Source organism: Rana temporaria, chromosome 2, assembly GCF_905171775.1.
Source record: "Rana temporaria chromosome 2, aRanTem1.1, whole genome shotgun sequence".
NCBI lineage: Eukaryota > Metazoa > Chordata > Amphibia > Anura > Ranidae > Rana > Rana temporaria.
The window spans coordinates 469,568,866-469,593,980 of NC_053490.1; the positions used below are offsets into that span (position 1 = coordinate 469,568,866).

Here is a 25,115-nt window from a genome sequence, read left to right on the forward strand (position 1 = left end):
CCCAGGGGCAGAGGCCCCAGAAAATAAATACTCTGATCAGTCCCTCCCAAACATTTTTCCCCCCAGCCACACCTTCGAGGTCTACCTCCCAGGGATTGGCTAAGGTCAGCTAAATATTTATAACTAGGATTGGCCCGATACCGATACTAGATCTCCCTGTAAAGATTTCTATAAAGCCTGACAGCTTTTCAGCCCCCCCCCCTTTCAGCGGCTTTAGTGGAATCTTTACAGCGGTGATCGGTGCTTGCAACTCCCCCCAAAGCCGCACCGATCACCGCTGACTGTATCCTCCTCCAGTCCCCCCTCCGTACTGCTGCTGTCCTCCTCCGTGCTCCGTGTCCCGCTCCATTGTGCTGTTCTCCCCGTCTGCGCTCCACTCCGTGTCCCCCTCCGTGCTCCGTGTCCCCCTCCATTGTGCTGCTGTAACCGTCCTCGCTCCACTCCGTGTCCCCCCTCCGTGCTCCATGTCCCCCTCCCCTGTGCTGCTCTCCCCCTCCGTGCTCCGTGTCCCCATCCATGTCCTCCTCTGCCACCTCTGTCCTCAATCTGTCAGGATGGAGAGCAGAGGTAGGAGCCGGTAAACCCGGCTCCTTCTTTTCAGAATGAACACAGTCAGTGTCCATTCACATAACTGAAACATCATAACTGGTATTTACGATGCTTCAGTTTATGAATGGAGAGGAGCTTCTGTCTCTTGTCCGTTCATTTTCAGTGCAGCTGAGGCTGCTGAGAAAGGGACTGGGGAATCTGTGTCCCTAGTCCTTTCTCTATCTCAAAGGTGAGACCCCTGACATCTCACCAAAGCCCCCCAACAGGGCTAAGATAAAAGAAAAAAAATTGCAATAAATGATAATAAAAAAAAATTGTAAAAAATAATAAAAACATTTTTTAATAAAAAAACACACTGGGCCAGATTCATGAACAATGGTGCAGATTTGCACCGCCGTGGTGCATCATTTTTAGACTACACCGGTCCAGCGCGGAGAGGCAGTTAGGTGATTCAAGAAACTTTTTTTGTCTACGATGCCCCAGCGGGGCGGATTTTAGACGGCGTAAGGCGGGGTAAGGCCAACTGGGAGTCACCCTATGCTAATGAAGTGCCGACCGTGGCGCAGGGGTCACGCCGGGGCGCATCTTAGACCGCACATGCTCAGTGACATCCAGGGGTAAATGCCCCAATCTGCACATGCTCAGAACTGCGCCCCGGCGTGATCCCTGAGCTACGCCGACCCACTACCAAAGCCCAGTCCATGAATCAGCCCAGACTTCCGCCCTGCAGGTGCAAATGTACTGAAGCTTTTTTTTTTCTAAGCTAGGTCGTTTGCATTGTGGTGGGGCAGTTATGGCTGATGAGGAATCCTCAGGTGGGCGGATGACCAATTTCAGCCCAGAGGAGAGGGCTGTAATTATTGAGGGCCTCTCCCAACATGGGGACCGCCTCTATGTGTTGTCCAGCAAGTGTTGTTGCTCAGTTCGTTTGTAACACTGCTGCTTTAGCTGCTCTCCAGCTGACCTCTGCAAGTTTGGTGCAAAGTTACCCCTGCTTTTATGAGGTCTAACTTTGCACCGGAAATTTCAGCTCCGCTCACCGGGAGTAGCCTGCGCCGGTCAAGCTTAAGTTGATGAATCGGCCCAAAAACCTAATTTGCATATTTAAAACACAAAAACCATGGCCGCGCCAGATCCGACCAGCGTAAATCTGGAAAAGTTACACCGAGGCGATGAAGTCTATTTGGAGGCGTAATCTGGTTCTCTGGGTAAGGCGCAGCGATCCGCCGGCGCAAATCTGCACTTACGCCGTGCATCTACCAAAAAAACGGTGTAAGTGCTTCATGAATCTGGCCCCCGGACACCATTCACTCCCCCCCCCCCAAAAAGAAAACATTGTGTAAGAAATAATAATAACAGAAAATAGTAAAAAAATTTAATTGTAAGATAAAAAAAATACTGACACATGTGCTACTGTCACATGACATTAAAAAAAAGTCGGAAATCGTTATCCGTGACTACTTGAGAAAAAAAGTCATTGGTCTTAAAAAAGTGGTATCGGGACAACCCTATTTATAAGCCATTGACTGACCCGCCTACTCTATTTCTGATAGGAAAGACCTGACCAGACATGAAAAATAAATTGCTGCCCAGCTGGATATAGCACAGCCAAAGACTACATTTAGAGATTTTAGTTGAAGCAATAATGTTACATTCCGTTGCTTTTTCACATTGCTAAGCTCTTGTTGTATCAATTATATTTCTGTAATAATTCTCACTCACCCATAAACATATTTTCCTTCACTGACAGGTATTACCACCGTCCTGACCATGTCCACCATCATCACAGGCGTGAGTGCCTCAATGCCTCAGGTGTCTTACATTAAAGCTGTAGACGTCTATTTGTGGATCAGTTTCCTATTTGTGTTCCTGTCTGTTATTGAGTATGCTGCTGTCAATTACCTGACCACTGTGGAGGAACGGAAACAGCTCAAGAGGAGAGGGAAGGTAAATAAAAAAGAAAATCAAAAGAAGAAATCAGAATTCATCGTTGTGTAGACGTCTGTACAGGGCCGTCTTAATAGCATCATGGGCCCCTGGGCAAAGTAATGCTCTGGGGCCCCTACAATGATGACAGTGCAGGTAAACAGACATCAAGTAGGTAAGAGGCAGACTGCCTCCCCTGTGTATCTATCACTCTCAGTGCCACCATGGGGCCCCCAATTTTGGGGCATCGTGGACTCAAGGACCAGCTGTCTTTGGGGAAAGTGCAGGGGCCCCCCATGCAGCTGGGGGCCCTGGGCAGTGCCCAGGTGTGCCCTCTCATTAAGACAGCCCTGTGTCTGTGTATTAAAATATATTATAGAAGTAAAACTTGTGGAAATGGTTGCAGATAGGGGCACTGGGTGGCGAAAATACGACATGGCAGCTGTACAATATGCTTTAATCGGATTTTTGCAATATAAACATTTTAAAGCAAAACTAACCGTATGTTTTTCTTTATAGTAAAATGGCAGACAATATGGTGGGAAGTGGTAGGGCAGATTTCATGTTAATCATTTCAGCCCCGGAAGGATTTACCCCTTTCCTGACCAGAGCACTTTTTGAGATTCGGCACTGCGTCGCTTTAACTGAAAACTGCGTGGTCGTGCAACGTGGCACCCAAACAAAATTGACATACTTTTTTCCCCACAAATAGAGCTTTCTTTTGGTGGTATTTGATCACCTCTGTGTTTTGAGCTATAAACAAAATTAGAGCTTCAATTTTGAAAAAAAAGCAATTTTTTTTACTTTTTGCTATAATAAATATTCCCCAAAAATATATTAAAATAAAACATTTCCTCAGTTTAGGCCGATATGTAGTCTTCTATATATTTTTGGTAAGAAAACACGCAATAAGCGTATATTGTTTGGTTTGCGCAAAAGTTATGGTGTCTACAAAATAGGGGATAGATTTATGCCATTTTATTATTATTATTATTATTTTATTAGTAATGGCGGCGATCTGCGATTTTTATTGTGACTGCGACATTATGGCGGACACATTGGAACACTTTTGACGCTATTTTGGGACCATTGTCATTTATACAGCGATCAGTGCTATAAAAATGCACTGATTACTGTGTAAATGACACTGGCAGGGAAGGGGTTAAACACTAGGGGGCGATGAAAGGGTTAAATGTGTCCTAGGGAGTGATTCTAACTGTAGGGGGCCTTGGCTACAAGTGACACAACATTGATGACTGCTCCCGATGACAGGGAGCAGTAAATCAGTGTCCTGTCACAAGGCAGAACAGGGAAATGCCTTTTTTCCATAGGCATCTCCTCGTTCTGCAGCTCTGTGACGTGAGCGCGGGCACCCGACGGACATTGAGTCTGCGGGACCCATGGTCACACTCGGGCGCGCGTGCCGCCGGCAAAACGCATGCGCCTGCAGTGCCGCAATTTATAGGGGAAGTACAGGTACGTCCCTTTGCGCAGTCGTGCCATTCTACTGACGTAGAAGCGTGCAGCAGTCGGCAAGTGGTTAAATACAGAAAAACATTATATTTGTATTGATTTATTAAACTATTTTCTTTATAGGGTGGGTCAAAAAGTGCTAATTATGAAAAAAAATGGACAACCCTTTGAACAGTTTACATAAACCAACCTCAGGAAGATAGAAAATTAAAGCAACAGTGTGATTGGGGGAGGCAAATTAACCTGACAGCTTTTTATGTAATTTCCCAGCTTTTGTGGCCAGGAACATGTTGTGCTTAAAAATGTTTAAAACTGTAAAAACTTTTTTTTTTGTTAAGTTTTACAACTTTTAGTTGTCCATAGGCAAGTTAGCAAACTCGCACTTCTAAATTATTGCAGGGGATGCTTTAATTTGGATAACACTATATGTAGGGAAACCTGTGTCTATTAGCGACTACTCTAGCAGGGAAATCGGAATTCTGATGCCGCGTACACAGGACCGTTTTTCATGCTGAGAAAAATGCAATTTTTTAATTGGTCGTGAAAGACGGTCGTGTGTAGGCTCCAGAGCATTTTTCTCAATGAGAAAAATGGCCATTAAAAATTTAGAACCTGCTCTATTTTTTCCTTTCGTTTTTCACATCGTCGTTTTTCTCATCAGAAAAAACGGTTGTGTGTATGCTTTAACGCTTTAACCCAAAGGGTGGCGCCAATTCGAATGGAACTACCCCTTTATAGTGCCTCCGTACGTGTTGTACATCACTGCGCTGTTCATTCGTTTTTTCCACGATCGTGTGTATGCAAGACAGGCTTGAGAGGAATCACGTTGAGAAAAACGTTGTTTTTTTTCCATGACATGAATAACGGTCGTGTGTACGCGGCATAAAGCTTTGTATACACCAGTAGATTTTTGAAAATTCTCAGTACACTCAAGGACTTTACTAATGTCCTGAAAAAATACTTCTAAATGTTGTTTTCTTTTAACATTTGATTTTGGAATGAATTTTAAACGGAATGAATGTAATTTCCTAAACAAGAACTACATTAACTGTTAGAGCTTTTTCAGATAGGCAACTTGGGGGTGGTAAAAACAGGCAGCAATTTTACTGCTTCCTCTTCCCAAATTGTAGCAATACAGCCAGACAGGGCTGTACACATGCCTCAGCTGCTGCATTTTAAACTCTGGTGCAGAGTTCATATTTTGGGCCAGATCCACATACATGTAGATCGGCGCAGCGTATCAGAGATACACTACGCCGCCGTACCTTACCTGGCGCATTTTCGAATCCTCAGCAATTTTGCGCCGTAGGTTACGGCGGCGTAGTGTATTTCTGGGGGCGGATTTCAAATTGGGCGGGTTGGGGGCGGGTTTCATTTAAATGAAGCGCGTCCCTGCGCCAAATGAAATGCGCATGCGTCGTCAAGAAATTTCCCACCGTGCTTTGCGCGAAATGACGTCGCAACGACGTCATTTTTTGAACTTAGACGTGAGTTACGTCCATCCCTATTCACGGACGACTTACGCAAAAAAAATTCAAATTTCGACGCGGGAACGACGGCCATACTTAACATGGCAAGTCTAGCTATACGCAGAAAAATGCCAGCTTTAACTATACGCTGGAAAAAGCCGACTACAGACGACGTTAGACAATGCGACGCCCGCGGATCGTCGTAAATCACTAATTTGCATACCCGACACGGAAAACGCCACCCAGCGGACGCCGAAGTATTGCATCTTAGATCCGAAGGCGTATGAAGATGTACACCTGTCGGATCTAACCCAGAAGCCGTCGTATCTTGGTTTGAGGATTCAAAACAAGGATACGACGCGGGGAAATTTGAAAGTACCCCGGCGTATCAGTAGATACGCCGGCGTACTTCGTCTGTGGATCTGGCCCTCTGACTCCAACTGTTCAAATAGTGACTTATCTGGAACCGCTATGCCTGGCCTGTATAAGCAGATGAAATCACAGCGGATAGTCTTTATCTGATAGCTTGAACTCACCAAACACTGTTTGTTCCATAAGCGTAGTTTTTTTTTGTGCAAGCAGCAGGTATAGCAGACAACAAAATGTGGCAGATGATTGAAAGACGGTATCTGCAGGTCAAAACATGGTTGCAAGCAGATTGCATGCGCCCTAGTGGCCATCTCTGTTCCGGTGAAGGAACAGGAAAAGGAAGTACATCATAATGTGGGAGGGGACACAGATAATAAACAGAAAAGAATAGAGCTTCAACCAAAATAACAAAAGATGGCAGTATAATAACCAATTATGTAAACATTGCCAAGACTATACATAGCATTATTTTACTCAACTAGTTCAGGAGTCTCCAAACTTTCTGAACAAAGGGCCGGATTACTGTCCTCCAGACTTTAAGGGGGCCGGACTGTGGCCATTAGATGTACAAAATCCCCCATCATTGGTGTCATTGGACCCCATCATTAGTGTCATTGGACCCCATCATTGGTGTCATTGGAAGAAATTCTGCCCCATCACTGGGAGGAATTTTGCCCCATCACTTCGAGGAATTCTGCCCCTTCATTGGGAGAAATTCTGCCCCATCATTGGGAGGAATTCTTCCCTATCATTGGTGTCATTGGGAGGAATTCTGCCCCATCATTGGTGTTATTGGGAGGAATTCTGCCCCATCATTGGGAGTAATTCTGCCCCATCATTGGTGTTATTGGGAGGAATTCTGCCCCATCATTGGGGGGAATTCTGCCCCATCATTGGGGGGAATTCTGCCTCATCATTGGGAGGACCTCTGCCCCATCATTGGGAGGACTTCTGCCCCATCATTGGGAGGACTTTTGCCCCATCATTGGTAGGAATTCTGCCCCATCATTGGGAGGAATTCTGCCCCATCATTGGTGTCATTGGGAGGAATTCTGCCCCATCATTGGGGTCATTGGGAGGAATTCTGCCCCATCATTGGTGCCAATGAATAAAAAAAGCACCCCAAGGGCCAGATAAAATCAAGCAAAGGGCCACATGTGGCCCCCGGGCCGCAGTTTGGAGACCACTGAACTAGTGTATCATTTAAAAAATGTGCTTGATTTGCCTGGAAAGGAACTATCTAGTGTTAAGTGTACTTGCTCTGTTAAAGGCTGTCATCAAACTGACTTAAGTATTTTTTTTCCCTCTTTAGTCTTCAACAACCCTGAACCTAGAGGCAGTGCAGGCTATGGCATTTGATGGCTGCTACCACGACAGTGATGCCGACCTGAACTATTCTATGCACTCGGAGGAGAGCTCATCCCGCGGCCGGGCTGCCAGTGTGGCCACTCTGGATGCAGCACGTGTAAAAAGGAAGAGATCCATTAAAGGGAATGTTGGCCGAATAATCCTTGAGAACAATCATGCCATTGACACATATTCAAGGATTATCTTTCCCATTGTCTATATTTTATTTAACTTTTTCTACTGGGGCATGTACTATTAATATTGTGAAGATGTAAATATGTTATATATAAAATTTGAATGTATGGATACGAGAGGAAAGCACTCCGGTTCTTATTACAAATGTCATTATAAGATATCTAACCAGGACAACTTTAAGCCTTGACCTGCCAAGCATCTCATAGAGCTAACCAATCACAACAAGCCATGACTATTTTCTGAACATTTCATGACTGTCCATTCAAGGTAGAATTGGTTTGGAGGTGCATAGCAGAACGTGGGTACTGATTTTTTTATGCTCTGCCATGCACAGCCCAACTTCTGTTCAAGCAATGTTCCACAAACTTTAAACTTTAAACTTTGCCCCATCCCCAAATCCAACCCTATTGAAGTCAATGGGAACTGAATCTGTCAAATAAAAAATGGAAGGTGGTGTCAAAATAGCATAGGGGAATAAAAAAACGAAAGAAATTTTTTTTAAAGCGGAGGTCCGCCGTTTTTTTTTTTAAAATCAGCAGCTACAACTACTGCAGCTACTGACTTTTAAAATAAGTATACTTACCTGTCCAGGGTGCCCACGATGTCGGCACCCAAAGCTGAGCTATTGCTGCCGCCGCCATCTTCGGTAAGGAAATCAGGAAGTGAAGCCTTGCGGCTTTACTTCCTGGTTCCCTACTGCGCATGCGAGTCTCGCGCTGCGCAATCCCACTGGTCCCTGCTGTCTTCTGGGACCTGTGTGTCTCCCAGAAGACAGCAGAGGGGCCGAAGGAAGTAGCGTAGATACCCACGGGTGGCTCGGGTATCTATGCCCGGAAGTGGGAACAAATACCTGTATTACACAGGTATCTGCTCCCCCCTGAAAGGTGCCAAATGTGACACCGGAGGGGGGGAGGGTTCCAAAAAGCGGAAGTTCAATTTTTGGGGGGAATTCTGCTTTAAATTCCATGTGGCCGGGAGCAATGATTTTTTGAAAGGAACAATGTAACTGCAGTTCCCACTTCTTTAGTTACGTGACTTTGTATTCCTGGTGACGTCAGCGGTTTCTAGGGATGCAGTGGGTGCCAGCAGCCGTCCGTGGAATTTCCCAGTCTGCATTGCTCCAAAGTATGCCGCAAGGACGTCATTGGTTTTGATGTGAACGTAAATGACGTCCAGCCCCATTCACGGACGACTTACGCAAATGACGTAACTTTTTCAAATTTCGACGCGGGAACGACGGCCATACTTAACATTGGCTGCGCCTCATATAGCAGGGGCAACTATACGCCGGGAAAAGCCTAACGTAAACGTTGTAACTTTACTGCATCGGTCGCGCGTACATTCGGGAATTCACGTATCTAGCTAATTTGCATACTCAACGCGGAATGCGATGGAAGCGACACCTAGCGGTCAAAAAAAAATTGCAATTAAGATCCGACGGTGTAAGAGACTTACGCCTGTCGGATCTAATGGATATCTATGCGTAACTGATTCTAAGAATCAGACGCATAGATACGACGGGTCGGATTAGGACTTACGATGGCGTACATGGCGCTGCGGCGTCGTAAGTCCTTTCAGAATCTGGGCCTATGTGTCCATGAACACAGGCTTTTAGCAGAATTTAAGAGATGCCTGGTTTAGGTAAGGGTCAGGATAGGAACGTTTCAACCGCGGGGCATGGGAAAATGCTAACTTTTTCCCGTGGCTGCGGTCAGAAGCTGCCAGTGTACATGAAGCCTAAGAGGATCTGAATGAAAATAACGCTGGGGAGTTTAGTGTAAAGCTGGATACACACTATACAATTTTCTTTAGATTTTTCCTTTAGATTTACAAAAAACAAATACAAGTAAAACCTTGGTTTGAGAGTAACTTGGTTTGAGAGTGTTTTGCAAGACAAGCAAAATTTGGTAATAAATTGTGACTTGATATACAAGTAGTGTCTTGATATAAGAGTAGCTTCATGTCCCAACGAGTATAAAAGAGAAGAGAGGCGCCTCTAAGTGTAGCAATATTACATTTAATGAAGGTACCCAACATTTAGCAAACTCACATGGTTGATGGTTAAAACTGTGGCGGCTGGTCGGCAAACGGTTAACTTGCTTCAAGCTGCTTTTACATTCCCATTAACTTTTTTGAAAAGAGAAGCAGTTCTAATGTGAACAAAAGCACCCCATTGTAAGCACCCCTGACAGTGTTAAATGATTTGTCTCAACACTCTTAACTCATACACGTGTAGGAGAGCTTGAAAACAACCAAGTTACTGGCAGGATCGCCAGGTGAAAATAAAGGCAAGAAAGCCTAAAAAACGAATGCAGACACCACATCTGATAATAGTTAAGGAAGCCGGCCCACTGAGCCATCGGCCCACCAGGAAACTCCCTGTAGTCCCAATGGCCAGTCCATCCCTGTTTGACACCACTTTAAACAGAGTTTAGCTTTAAGCCAGAGAGAGCTGGCTAAAATTTTGAGAGAGAGGTCAGAAATGGTAGCCACATACTTTTGTCATGACAGTTGTCCTTTAAAAATGACGAACCACTTAAAAACCTTCCCTTCTTTATCTAGCTCATCTTGAAAAGATGAAAAATATACAAAAGCCGTACAAGAAATAATTTGTGTCCTGAGCTGAACTGATCGCAGTGAAAATAAAGACTCTGAAATGAAATAAATTAGAGGTTGTCTCTGTGGTGTTTTATCATTGTGTCGTAAATAGGCATTATATAATGGCGGCAGTGTTGCTGCGGAGTGTGTTAAATCAACAACCTTGAGGAAAAAAATAAGATGTTTGAAAACACTGCAGAAAATAACTGATATTAAGTCAGTCTGCTGCACTTATCCTCTCAATAGACTGTAAACACAGTTAATGTATTGTGCAAGGAGAATAAACTCAACCTGTGAGGAAATGATACTCTGTTGTTAAGATGTACTCATAGGTGCTGGAAATACTGCGAAAGAACTTGCATTTGCCTTTCAGAACATTTATAGATTTAGAAAAAGCAAAGTCACCAAATGTTGTGCTTAACCACTTAAGCCCCGGACCATTATGCAGCTAAAGGACCAGGCCCCTTTTCCTGGCCAGTCCCACGTCAGCACATCATGGGGTTAATCCCCTCCTCCGGTCCACCAGTACCACCTTCCTTTAGCTAATAAGTAGGGGGCCCCTCCTCCCCAGTCCTTGTTCCTTTTTTTTGGTCGGACGACCAGACCACCTAAGGCCCCGTACACACGACAGAGGAACTCGACGTGCTTGGCACGTCGAGTTCCTCGTCGAGTTTTGGGATGAAGCCGCCGAGGAGCTCGGCGGGCCGGCTTCTCCCATAGAAGAGCGAGGACAACGAGAAAATAGAGAACATGTTCTCTATTTTCTCGTCGAGTTCCTCGGCGGCTCCATCGAGCCAAAACTGTACAGACGACAGAGATTCTCGGCAGAATCCGGGTTTTGACCGAGTTTCTCGGCGAATTCTGCCGAGAATCTCTGTCGTGTGTACGAGGCCTAAGACTCTTCCAGACAAAGACTACGAACGAAGAGGAAGAAAAAAACCCCCTGCCGAACCATCCCCACCCAGGTTGAGCCTCTCCTCGGGTTGGAAGGTCCAGGAGTAATAAAGGTATGCCCCTTTATGACACTGGACGCTCGGGTGCATGAGCTGCGGGCGTTTTAACTTGTAGGAAGCTTACTGTTTCACAGGGGCTGTGGTGTATCTCCTGTCCATCTGCGATGACATGCTGTGGCTCTTTCTCCTCACTCAAATCTGAGCTCCGTAGGAGCGCGCCGCCCCCTCCTTCCTCCACTTTCTGTTACTCGGTGGTGACGTCACAGGGGGGGAGGGGCCGGGGGCGCGCCGTGGGCGTGCCCGAGTTGGCTATAAAGACTCTCCATGGCAGGAGGCTCAGTGCGGTCTGCCACTGTCTTGGAGAGGAAGCACTAGGTAAGCCTCCAGCTAGGAGGAGTGTGTGAGAGATTGTGTCAGCGCTGCACTATACTTAAGGTGCCTTTTTATTCACTTATCTAACAGGTCTTTCATCCTCGTTTCTAACACCTGCTGCCACCCTGGAATTTTTTCCTTCTCTTTAAAGGTAAAGAGGAGGATGTAAGAAATGTGCATATTAAAGTAGATATAATTTTGGGGGTGCATAGATACATATACATAGATAAATATATATAAAAAATATATATATATATATATATATACAAAAATATATATATATATAATAAATATATATATAAATAATAAAGACATAATTAGGTACACGCTTTTTCTTAGTAGGCTAGATCGATTGCTTCACCACCTGATGTGCGTATCCTACTTTCTTTACACAGCATGAGCTCACCACAGCCCCAGAATGCACCAAGGTCACCGGACAGGTAGGAGGGGTCAACGGGGGCCACAATGTAAAAGAGTGTAATACCAAGAGCTAAAGGTAGTGTTTCTTGGTTGTCTTTTTAGGAGCAGAAGCCCTAAGATAAGACATGTACGGAGAAAAAAGTCCCGCCACCGCTCAAAATCTCCGCAAGCGTCTGGCTCTCGGGCAACGTATAAGTCCCATTCCAGCCCAGCACGCAAATCCAGTCACTCTGCGACTGTAGCAGAGCCAAATGTATCAAGACCCCGCCCAGACGATGGTCTTTGTTGGGCATGTTCGGCACCATCCGAACCTGGCAAACTTCTATGCACCGGCTGCATTAAGGACGTGGCGACAGACAGGGAAGCAGAGGCGAGAAGAATTAGAGACTATATTCAAGACACAGTGGCAGAGGGTATTCAGTCAGCCTCAGCCACCAAAACACCTAGATCAAGATCCAAAGTTAGTAGCGCCAATCAGCCAGTGCGCGACGAATCACCTGCCCGGGAGGCGCTATCACTAGGCTCATCGGACTCTGAAGAGCCCTCAGAATATTTATTTGATTTTCAATATATTGAATCATTTGTCACAGCCGTAAGAGAGGCCATTGACTGGGATCAAGATGTTCAGCCACCTGAAAAAATTAAAAGATTTTTTCCTAGCCGGAAAAGACAAGGGGTTACTTTCCCCCTCTTGCCAGAAATCTGAGAATGGTTCGAGAAAGAATGGGAAAAGCCGGAAAAGAGGGCAAACATACAGAATCGTTTCTCAAGGTTGTACCCTTTTAAAACCCCAGAGGCAGACTTTTGGGACTCCCCATTGGGCATAGATGCGGCCTTACAGCGCCTGGCCAGACAGGTCGCGTTGCCATTGCAAGATTCCACAACCTTCAAAGACCCAATGGACAGACGTGCAGACACAGACCTAAAAAAGGTGTACTCAGCCGCAGGTGCAGCGTGCCGTCCGGCTATTGCCCTAACCTCAGTCTCCAGAGCACTCAAGGTCTGGACCACGAGAACCCAAGCAGCCCTAAAAGCAGATACAGGGTCAGAATCACACAGAATGGCCGACAGATCAGAGGAAACGGAATAGCTTACAAGAATATTTAAACGGCTTACAGCAAAAGAATGCAATTTCGCCGGTACCCCCATCTCAACAAGGAAAAGGGGTATACTCTCCAATCTTTCTAGTTCCCAAAGCATCAGGGGATCTCAGACCAGTTCTGGACCTGAGATTTCTAAACCACTTCATAGAACCCAAGACGTTCAAGATGGAATCCGTATTTACAATCATCTCTGTGTTGCAACCAGGAGACTGGCTGATATCAGTCGATCTAACGGATGCATATTTGCACGTCCCAATTAAGGAGAGCCACCAAAGATACCTAAGATTCTTGGTAGGGGAAGATCACTTCCAGTTCAGGTGTCTGCCGTTCGGCATCAGCACAGCCCCGCGAGTGTTTTCCAAAATCTTGCAAGCCATTATTGCTGTCATTCGCCTGAAAGGCATAAAAATATTTCACTACCTAGACGACATCCTGGTAGTAGCACGTTCGAGCGGAGAGCTGGCGTCTCAACGCGAGATGGTTCTAGAAATCCTATAAAAATTTGGTTGGATCATCAACAGGCAAAAGAGCCAATTGATTCCCTCACAACAGATGGAATATCTGGGACTGATTTTCAATACAAACCGAGGCCTTGTCCTCCTACCCGAACGAAAGAAGGCAGAGTTGGTAGCCTGCGTCGGCAGCGTGATGAAGTCAACGTCGCTAACGGCAAGAGATTGTATGACCCTACTCGGGATGTTTACTGCAGCAAGCCCAACCATTCCATGGGCAAGGTTCCACACAAGAGCCTTCCAGGCAACCTTCTTGAACCAATGGGACGGTACCTCTCTCCACCAGAGGATTTTCATACCAAACCGGATTCGACAGAACCTAGCTTGGTGGAAGTCATCAGAGAACCTGTCGCGGGGCATGCCCCTCAGCCCCGGGGACTGGGTTCTGATAACTTTGGATGCCAGTCTCCAGGCCTGGGGTGCTCACTGCCTGGGTAGGCAGGGACTATGGAACAAGACGGAATCCCGACACTCCAACCTTTTGGAGCTGCAAGCCGCATACCTGGCCCTGCGGGCCTTCGAGAAACTAGTACAGGGAGCTCGAGTCAAACTAATGTTAGACAACAAGACGGCAGTGGCATATATAGCCAGACAGGGCAGAACCAAGAGCTTGCCACTTCTGCAGGTGGCAACCAAAATATTTGTGTGGGCCGAGGCACATCTGGAAGCCCTAACAGCAGCCTACATTCCGGGCAGCCAGAATTCCATCGCGGATCATCTGAGTCGGGATTTCCCTGACAAGAACGAATGGGCCTTGAACGAGAAGTTCCTAGAATCAATCTTTTCCGAGTGGGGGACACCCTCAGTGGATCTAATGGCGACCCGAGTCAATACAAAGACACCCCAATTTGTGTCCAGGTTCCATTGCAACAAAGCCTTGACCCAAGATGCCTTCTCCATTCCATGGGATTTTCCCCTAGTTTACATCTTTCCGCCGGTACCGCTAGTAATGAGGACTTTGTTAAAGATTGCGAGGGAGAAGGTCCATACAATAATAATTCTACCCTTTTGGCCGCAGAGGCTGTAGTTCCCTCTACTCCTACACATGGCGTCGGCTCCCCCAATATGTCTACCGCTAAAGAGGGATCTCCTATGGCAGCGCCAATGGGTACATCCCAACCCGAACAGGTTGCAACTGACGGCCTGGCTGCTGAATCAACCAGACTCCAGGCACAAGGCATTTCAAAGGAAGTAATTTCAACACTGTTAAAGTCTAGGAAGGCCTCGACCAACGTCACCTACAACAGGATTTGGGCAAAGTTTACAACCTTTGCGTTACAACAAAATTTCTCTTCAGTGGATCCGAATGTGGCACAAGTACTGGACTTTTTACAATCTGCTCTAAGCAAAGGCTTAGCCTATAGTACCAGTGGCGGAACTACCGCCATAGCAACCCACGCGGGCGCTATGGGGCCCGCAGCCGAGTGGGGCCCGTTGAGCAGGGCAAGGAAATGACCGAGTTTCTAGTGCGGCTCCGGAGCCGCATGCGGCTCTTTTGTATGGCTTTGCTGAGTGCGGACTGCGGAGGATTTAAAAAAGAGCGCGCCGCGCTGTGATAAATGTCCCGCCCTCCTCCTCCTAGAGAAGACTAGCTCGTGTGATAGAGCCAGTGTGCTGTCTGTCACACAAGCTGGTCTAGAGGAGGAGGAGGGCGGGACAGACAGATGACCGCCGTGAGACGTGAGTCACAGCACAGGCTAAGTGAGGGGGACCTGATGTTTTTTTGATGATAATTGGGGGGGGCTTGGCTTGGCTTGGATTGCAATGGTGATGCCACCTACTGTCTCCTGTCATCATCATGCTTCTCGTCATCCCCCTGTTCCTGGCATCCCAGTGGGATGCCAGGAACAGGGGGATGACGAGGAGCACGATGATCCCACCATCCTACCTCTGAGGCCTTTCATACATTTTATCACCCCTGTCATCTCCATCCTCCCCATCACCTCCCTACCACCCACCCCTGTCATCTCCATCCTCCCTATCACCTCCCTACCACCCACCCCTGTCATCTCCATCCTCCCTACCACCCACCCCTGTCATCTCCATCCTCCCTACCACCCACCCGTCATCTCCATCCTCCCCGTCACCTCCCTACCACCCACCCCTGTCATCTCCATTCTCCCTACCACCCACCCCTGTAATCTCCATCCTCCCTACCACCCACCCGTCATCTTCATCCTCCCCGTCACCTCCCTACCACCCACCCCTGTCATCTCCATACTCCCTACCACCTACCCCTGTCATCTCCATCCTCCCTACCACCCACCCGTCATCTCCATCCTCCCCGTCACCTCCCTACCACCCACCCCTGTCATCTCCATACTCCCTACCACCTACCCCTGTCATCTCCATCCTCCCTACCACCCACCCGTCATCTCCATCCTCCCCGTCACCTCCCTACCACCCACCCCTGTCATCTCCATACTCCCTACCACCTACCCCTGTCATCTCCATCCTCCCTGTCACCCACCCGTCATCTCCATCCTCCCCGTCACCTCCCTACCACCCACCCCTGTCATCTCCATACTCCCTACCACCTACCCCTGTCATCTCCATCCTCCCTGTCACCTCCCTACCACCCACCCCTGTCATCTCCATCCTCCCTATCACCTCCCTACCACCCACCCCTGTCATCTCCATCCTCCCTACCACCCACCCCTGTCATCTCCATCCTCCCTACCACCCACCCCTGTCATCTCCATCCTCCCCACCACCCACCCCTGTCATCTCCATCCTCCCTACCACCCACCCGTCATCTCCATCCTCCCCGTCACCTCCCTACCACCCACCCCTGTCATCTCCATCCTCCCCACCACCCACCCCTGTCATCTCCATCCTCCCTACCACCCACCCGTCATCTCCATCCTCCCCGTCACCTCCCTACCACCCACCCCTGTCATCTCCATACTACCTACCCCTGTCATCTCCATCCTCCCTACCACCCACTCCTGTCATCTCCATCCTCCCTACCACCCACCCCTGTCATCTCCATCCTCCCTGTCACCTCCCTACCACCCACCCCTGTCATCTCCATCCTCCCCGTCACCTCCCTACCACCCACCCCTGTCCCCTGTCATCTCCATCCTCCCCGTCACCTCCCTACCACCCACCCCTGTCATCTCCATCCTCCCTACCACCCACCCCTGTCATCTCCATCCTCCCTACCACCCATCCCTGTCATCTCCATCCTCCCTACCACCCACCCGTCATCTCCATCCTCCCCGTCACCTCCCTACCACCCACCCCTGTCATCTCCATCCTCCCTACCACCCACCCCTGTCATCTCCATCCTCCCTACCACCCATCCCTGTCATCTCCATCCTCCCTACCACCCACCCCTGTCATCTCCATCCTCCCTGTCACTCCCTACCACCCACCCCTGTCATCTCCATCCTCCCCGTCACCTCCCTACCACCCACCCCTGTCCCCTGTCATCTCCATCCTCCCCGTCACCTCCCTACCACCCACCCCTGTCCCCTGTCATCTCCATCCTCCCCGTCACCTCCCTACCACCCACCCCTGTCATCTCCATCCTCCCCACCACCCACCCCTGTCATCTCCATCCTCCCCGTCACCTCCCTACCACCCACCCCTGTCATCTCCATCCTCCCCACCACCCACCCCTGTCATCTCCATCCTCCCCGTCACCTCCCTACCACCCACCCCTGTCATCTCCATCCTCCCTACCACCCACCCCTGTCATCTCCATCCTCCCTGTCACCTCCCTACCACCCACCCCTGTCATCTCCATCCTCCCTGTCACCTCCCTACCACCCACCCCTGTCCCCTGTCATCTCCATCCTCCCCGTCACCTCCCTACCACCCACCCCTGTCATCTCCATCCTCCCTACCACCCACCCCTGTCATCTCCATCCTCCCCGTCATCTCCCTACCACCCACCCCTGTCATCTCCATCCTCCCTACCACCCACCCCTGTCATCTCCATCCTCCCCGTCACCTCCCTACCACCCACCCCTGTCATCTCCATCCTCCCCGTCACCTCCCTACCACCCACCCCTGTCATCTCCATCCTCCCCATCACCTCCCTACCACCCACCCCTGTCATCTCCATCCTCCCTGTCACCTCCCTACCACCCACCCCTGTCAGCTTCCTACCACCCACCCCTGTCATCTCCATCCTCCCTGTCAGCTTCCTACCACCCACCCCTGTCATCTCCATCCTCCCTGTCTTCTTCCTGCCACCCACCCTTGTCAGCTTCCTACCACCCACACTTGTCAGCTCCCTACCACCCACCCCTGTCATCTTCCTACCACCCCCTGTAATCTTCATACCACCCCACCCCCTTAAATTTACTGGTGCACATTACATATGATGGATGCAGGGACATTTTCTTTGGGGGGGGGGACGCACGTAGCTGGTCTTGCCTAGGGCGCCAAATTGCATAGCACCGGCCCTGCCTGCACTGAGGGGCAAATTTCCGCCAGCCCGCTCCACTCCCCGCTGCACTGTGAGACAAATTGTTGCCAGCCCGTTCTGCCCGCTCCACGCTCCACTGTGAGGCAAATTGATGCCCACCCGCCAGCCAGCCCGCTCCATCTGTTCTGCCAGCACGCTCCATTCACCTGGGCGTTGCGGGCAGAACAGGAGAACAGTCAGCGGGTGAGCGGGCTTGCTTGCCAATCAGCGGGCGGGGGAGCAGAGAGATGACATCATCTGCATCATTGCAGTTCTGTCCCCACTGTGCGGGCAGCAGAGAGATTACATTATCTCTCTGCTGCCTGCCTTTACTCTGGGACACAGCAAGTGGCAATCCGCAATGTGTGGCAGGTGATGTGGCAAGTGACAATCTGCTACGTGTGGCAGGTGACGTTGTGGCAAGTGACAATGTGTGACAGGTGGCGTCGTGGCAAGTGACAATCTGCATTGTGTGGCAAGTGACAATCCTCAATGTGTGACATCGTGGCAAGTAACAATCTGCAATGTGTGGCAGGTGACACCCTGCATCTGGTGACGCGGCAAGTGACAATCCGCATCTGAAGGCAGGTGACGTTGGCAAGTGACACGCTCGGGGCTCCTACTGATTCTGCAATATGGTGAGTTGAACTATTTTATATAACAATGTAATAATAGAAATTATGCACTTCAAGCATTTTTATTATTTTTTTTTTTTTTATTAGTAATGGCAGTGATCTGTTTTTTTTTGTGAGACTGCGACATTGCGGTGGACAGGTCAGAAACTTTTGACACATTTTTGGGACCATTCACATTTATACAGCGATCTTTGCTATTAAAATGCACTGATTAATGTGTAAATGTCACTGTCAGGGAAGGGATTAAATGTGTTCCCTGGGAGGTGTTTCTAACTGGGGGGGGGGTGGTACTGACTGGAGGAGGAGAGAGATCTCTGTTCCTAATCACTAGGATAGAGCCATGACAGGTCCTCTTTATACTCCTACATACATGTATAGAGCCATGACAGGTCCTCTTTAGTTATAATGATATCAAATAAAGGATGTGGGGCATTTTGGTGGGCGTGATTTTTTTTTTCTGGGGGGGGGGGCCCATACAACATTTTGCTATGGGGCCCTGTGATTTCTAGTTACGCCCCTGTATAGTACATTGAAGGTACAAATATCAGCCTTGTCGTGTTTTACAGGATACAGGTGGGCAGACGAACCACTGGTAAAACAATTCTTAAAAGCGACCATGAAGATAAATCCTCCAAGAAAGTCTCTATTCCCGGCCTGGGACTTAGGCACAGTGCTTAGAGCGCTGCTTCTACATCCTTTTGTACCGGCAGAATCTTGTCCATTCTGGTTTCTAGCACTTAAACTGTTTTTTCTCACCGCCGTAACGTCGGCAAGGAGGGGTTCGGAGCTAGCGGCCCTGTCCAGTAAAGAACCGTACTGCATCATTCTTCCAGACAAAGTAATTCTGAGGCCTTCACCAATAGCAACACCTAAGGTAGTTTCAAGATTCACCTTAACTGGGAGGCAGTGCTACCCAGCTTTACATTACCTCCTGGACAGGAAGAAGAACTGGACCTCAGACCTCTGGACATGGTCAACCTTTTCTCAATTTACCTGCACCGTTCTCAACAAGTGCGCAAGACGGATTCCCTTTTCATCTTACCATCGGGGCCTAAAAGAGGACAAGCCGCTTCAACAAAAATAATCTCGACCTGGATCACCAAATTAATAAAGCTCACGTACGAGAAACAAGGGCTGACGCCTCCTCAGGCAACTAGAGATCATTCTACCAGAGGGGTTGCAGCCTCCTGGGCAGCATTTGCCAAAATACCAGTTGAAGAGATATGCAGGACGGCCAGTTGGAGTTCCTGCAAGACCTTCGCGAGGCATTACAGTCTAGACGTGAGGTCATCTAAGGCGTCTAGTTTCGGAAATTCCGTGGTATCGGCACCTTTTCAGGCAAAAAAAAATAAAAAAATATTTACTTAAGCAGCATTTATAGTTGTCGTCCGAGTCTTATATACATATATATGTGCTGACGTGGGACTGGCCAGGAAAACGGAAAATTGTTATTTATACCTACGGTAATTTTCCTTTCCTGGCCTGTCCCCACGTCAGCACAGCCTTTCCCTCCCTATAAGTCTGTCGTCCGCCAAATTAGTGGAAGAAGGACTGGGGAGGAGGGGCCCCCTACTTATTAGCTAAAGGAAGGTGGTACTGGTGGACCGGAGGAGGGGATTAACCCCATGATGTGCTGACGTGGGGACAGGCCAGGAAAGGAAAATTACCGTAGGTATAAATAACAATTTTCCGTTTTTGCGATTCGGCACTGCGTCGATTTAACTGACAATTGCGCGGTCGTGCGACGTGGCTCCCAAACAAAATTGATCCCAGAAATTTGTCAAAAGTGTCCAATGTGTCCGCCATAATGTTGCATAATGTTGCAGTCCCTTACTGCCATTACTAGAAAAAAATAATAATAAAAATGACGTAAATCTATCCCCTATTTTGTAGACGCTATAACTTTTGCGCAAACCAATCAATATACACTTTTTGCAATTTTTATTACCAAAAATATGTAGAAGAATACGTATCGGCCTAAACTGAGTAAAAAAAATGCTTTTTTTAAAAAAAAAATTGGGCTATTTATTATAGCAACTAGTGTTTTTTTTGCCGAACTTTTTTGTCCCAAAAAAAAAAATGCAGAGATGATCAAATAGCACCAAAAGAAAACTCTATTTGTGGAAAAAAAGGACGGCAATTTTGTTTGGGTACAGCGTTGCACGACCGCGCAATTGTCAGTTAAAGATCTGATTCCAGTATGGACACAAAAAAGGGTCCTGCATGTTTTCGGTGCGGATCCAACTGAATCATACATAATGAATGGATCAATGCACAGCGCACTGAAGTCACGTGTGCGATTCCTGTACACATGACATGCGATGAGGCAGACCGTGTGAGCCCGGCCTAAAGGAGGATTGTACAAAATAAATGCACCATCTGTATTTGTTTCTCTACAGGGATTTTGTGATTATTGACCCTGGTGTTCAGCTGCTATACAGGGGTTCATTTGTCATGCTTGCGCTGATTTATTTTCTTTTTATTCCGTTAAACCCACAAGTGTTCTTTTTTTTACCGCTATTATTCCTTTATAATGAAATTTACAAATGCAGCAATTTAGAAATTGGATGAAAGAATTGGCTCTGGGAAATGCCCTTTGATAGATAAGTAATCTATTTTATATAGAAATATAGGGACTTTGTTCTGAATGAGGGACAGAGAGAGGGACTTTGTTCTGAATGAGGGACAGAGAGAGGGACTTTGTTCTGAATGAGGGACAGAGAGAGGGATTTTGTTCTGAATGAGGGACAGAGAGAGGGACTTTGTTCTGAATGAGGGACAGAGAGAGGGACTTTGTTCTGCATGAGGGACAGAGAGAGGGACTTTGTTCTGTATGAGGGACAGAGAGAGGGACTTTGTTCTGTATAAGGGACAGAGAGAGGGACTTTGTTCTGTATGAGGGACAGAGAGAGGGACTTTGTTCTGTATGAGGGACAGAGAGAGGGACTTTGTTCTGTATGAGGGACAGAGAGAGGGACTTTGTTCTGTATGAGGGACAGAGAGAGGGACTTTGTTCTGTATGAGGGACAGAGAGAGGGACTTTGTTCTGTATGAGGGACAGAGAGAGGGACTTTGTTCTGAATGAGGGACAGAGAGAGGGACTTTGTTCTGTATGAGGGACAGAGAGAGGGACTTTGTTCTGTATGAGGGACAGAGAGAGGGACTTTGTTCTGTATGAGGGACAGAGAGAGGGACTTTGTTCTGTATGAGGGACAGAGAGAGGGACTTTGTTCTGAATGAGGGACAGAGAGAGGGACTTTGTTCTGAATGAAGGACAGAGAGAGGGACTGTGTTCTGAATGAGGGACAGAGAGAGGGACTTTGCTCTGAATGAAGGACAGAGAGAGGGACTTTGTTCTGAATGAGGGACAGAGAGAGGGACTTTGTTCTGAATGAGGGACAGAGAGAGGGACTTTGTTCTGAATGAAGGACAGAGAGAGGGACTTTGTTCTGAATGAAGGACAGAGAGAGGGACTTTGCTCTGAATGAAGGACAGAGAGAGGGACTTTGTTCTGAATGAGGGACAGAGAGAGGGACTTTGTTCTGAATGAGGGACAGAGAGAGGGACTTTGTTCTGAATGAAGGACAGAGAGAGGGACTTTGTTCTGAATGAAGGACAGAGAGAGGGACTTTGTTCTGAATGAAGGACAGAGAGAGGGACTTTGTTCTGAATGAGGGACAGAGAGAGGGACTTTGTTCTGTATGAGGGACAGAGAGAGGGACTTTGTTCTGTATGAGGGACAGAGAAAGGGACTTTGTTCTGAATGAGGGACAGAGAGAGGGACTTTGTTCTGAATGAGGGACAGAGAGAGGGACTTTGCTCTGAATGAAGGACAGAGAGAGGGACTTTGTTCTGAATGGGGGACATTGTTCTGAATGAGGGTCAGAGAGGGACATTGTTGTGAATGAGGGACAGAGAGGGACTTTGTTCTGAATGAGGGACAGTTGGGAGTTATCATCATCAGCTAAAGTTGTACAAAGCTGGGCAAGGCACGCAGTCTGCACTGCCACCACTAGGTGTCACCCTCCGCCCCAGCACAGCACGTAGCCATGTGTTGTGATTGAAGCGATGCATGCTGGGAGAAGAGGTGCACACACGTGGTGGCGGCAGCAGCAGCGTGCAGCGGTGGTCTAGATCAGGTAAGAGATAGGGGATTCCCCATCCTGCTCTCCCTCCTATATATAGTACACGGGCTCGCCTCCGTGCAGGAGTGTATGGGCAGTGCCACGTGTTCTCACGAATGCTCTGCTGGGATTTCTGGTCATGTGGAGGAAATAAAGACTGAAGGGGACAGAAGTGTACAGGTTGGGGGAGGGGATTATACCAGACACTTGTCACCATGACATTAGGTATAGTGGTGAGGGGTTATGGCTCTGGCAGGTTCTTGTTGAAGTTGGTGTCCCCTGTGGAGAGGGTCACCCTCTCTATGCCCTGGTGACATCAGGACAGGAAGTGATGGGGAAACAGTCCCCTGAATGCCCCCACAGTATAGACCTCCATACACAGATTGTAGGGCCCATTCATAGCGCTGCGTTGTGATGTCACACATGTGTTGTGCTCCGCAGTGCTATTATTTCCGGGTGACACTGCAGAGCTAGGGTTGCCATCTCATCCCACTGCTGCGAGATCACATGTGATTCGAACCGCACTGCAAATCACATGCGATTTGATTTCAGCCATACAGATTGGCTGAATTTGCATCACATTTGGACCAAACTCGCACAGGACCATTTTCTTGGTCCGCAGTAGAATCGTATCGAATGGGTGTTCACACTGATGCAATACGATTAGAGTCGCCACCTCATCCCTTTAAACCCAAACACATGAATTACACAGGTTCTGTGGCAGATTAAGGTGGAAACTAAACTCTCTCTGTGCCTTATCTGCATTAAATTGGCCTCAGGACCTGTGTAAGGGCCGGTTCACACTGCTGCGATGCCAGATGTTGCATGTGATTCGCAGCGCACTGCTGTTTACATCACATGCGATTTCAGCTATACATATAGTATGGCTGATATCGCACCGCATTCGGTCCAAACTCGTACAGGACCCTTTTTTTTTGTTCGGATCACATGGGTGTTCACACCTATGTGATCCGATTCATGTCCCAACTTTCACAGTGCGATATGCGAGCTGAACTAGGGGTGTCGTTAACGTTGTATGACACTCCCCAGCAGTTCGCATATAGCAGTGTGAACTGCCGTGCGATGCGGGAACCCGCAGTGGATTGGCAGGGTTCTCTCATCGCACCAGTGTGAACCGGGCCTAATTCATGTGTGTTCGGGTTTAAAGGGATGATATGCGAGCTGATTTGGGGGCGTCAATAACTTTTAATTCACACTCCCAGCGGTTCGCATAGGGCAGTGTGAACTGTCACCGGGAGACATGAAATGCGGGAACCCGCAGTGGATTCGCAGGGATTCCACATTGCGGCAGTGTGAACCGGCCCTCAAACTGAAAACATATGAATTGTACAGGTTCTGATTAAGGATGAGCCCAGGCGTGTTCACAAGTCCATGTGCCCGCCAGGAAGCTGACACTCCGCAGTAGGGATGAGCTCCGGCATGTTCGCACACTCCACATGTAGAGCCCGCCAGGAAGTCGGCACGGTGCTGCACTAATCACAGGCAGGGAGACATTGTACGATGCGTGGCTGCAGAGATAAGGAAATGTCTCACTGCCTGTGATTAGCGCAGCACCGTGCTGACTTCCTGGCGGGCTCTGCACGTGGAGTGTGCGAGCACGCCGGAGCTCATCCTTAATCCGCAGCACTAATCACAGGTAGTGAGACATCTCCTGATCTGTGCAGCCACATATGGGGAAATGCCTCACTACCTGTGATTAGCGCTGCGGAGTGTCAGCTTCCTGGCAGGCACATGGACTTGTGAACACGCCTGAGCTCATCCTTCGTTCTGAGGCTAATTTAATGCAGATAAGGCACCAAGTGAGTTTAATTACCACCATAATTAGCCACAGAACCTGTGTAATTTTTACGTGTTTGTGTTTAAAGGGATGAGGTGGCAACCCTATGTAGTGCCGCTGTGTTGCAGAGTACAATAACTGTGATACGAAACATACTGCTGGTGTCATTGTGGTTCATTATGCAGTCCATTCATACAAATAGGTGGCCTTGGTACAATGCTTGTTAGTGCCAGTTCACACCAGACGCAGTTCCGTTTTGTGCGCTTTTTTTCTGCACCATGTATTCCAATGGCTCTAGTTCACACCATACAGTCAGTTTCTGCATCGGAGCCATTGGAATACATGGAAAACACTGTGCATGCATTTTTAGTGCATAAAAAAACATACGGAACTGCGTCTGGTATGAACTGGCTCTTAAAGTGGAATTCCAGTATATACATAACTATTAAAACTCTTCTCTTTCCCCTCCTAACACTTATACTAACTAACCCATGTAAGGCCCCTTTCACATTGAGGAGTTTTTCAGGCGGTACAGCGCTAAAAATAGCGCTGCTATACCGCCTGAAAAACTCCTGCACAGCTACCTCAATGTGAAAGCCGGAGGGCTTTCACACTGAGGCGATGCGCTGGCGGGAGACAAAAAAATCTCCTGTCAGCAGCATCTTTGGAGCGGCGTGTATACCACTCCTTCACCGCTCTTTCCCATTGAAAACAATGGGAAACCGCGGCAATACTGCGCGCAATGCGCCTCTATAGAGGCGCATTGCGGGCGGTATTAACCCTTTATCGGCCGCTAGCGGGGGTTAATACCGCACCGCTAGCGGCCGATTCCCGCGGCAATCTCGGCGGTATAGC

At 48.2% G+C, this 25,115-nt stretch overlaps 2 protein-coding genes across 2 annotated transcripts in view; both read left to right on the forward strand.

Annotated features, from left to right (window-relative positions):
• GABRR3 (gamma-aminobutyric acid type A receptor subunit rho3) overlaps window positions 1-7,811 on the forward strand; it is an 84,792-nt gene extending 76,981 nt beyond the window's left edge. The window contains exons 8-9 of the mRNA XM_040338714.1: window positions 2,300-2,496; window positions 7,099-7,811. Coding sequence (XP_040194648.1) covers window positions 2,300-2,496; window positions 7,099-7,392 — 491 coding nt within the window. The 3' untranslated portion in view covers window positions 7,393-7,811. The remainder of the gene's footprint in view (window positions 1-2,299; window positions 2,497-7,098) is intronic.
• A 14,581-nt stretch (window positions 7,812-22,392) lies between these two features.
• RIOX2 (ribosomal oxygenase 2) overlaps window positions 22,393-25,115 on the forward strand; it is a 43,967-nt gene continuing 41,244 nt past the window's right edge. Inside the window, exon 1 of the mRNA XM_040338715.1 lies at window positions 22,393-22,477. The gene's annotated coding sequence lies outside the window, so the exon portion shown is untranslated. The remainder of the gene's footprint in view (window positions 22,478-25,115) is intronic.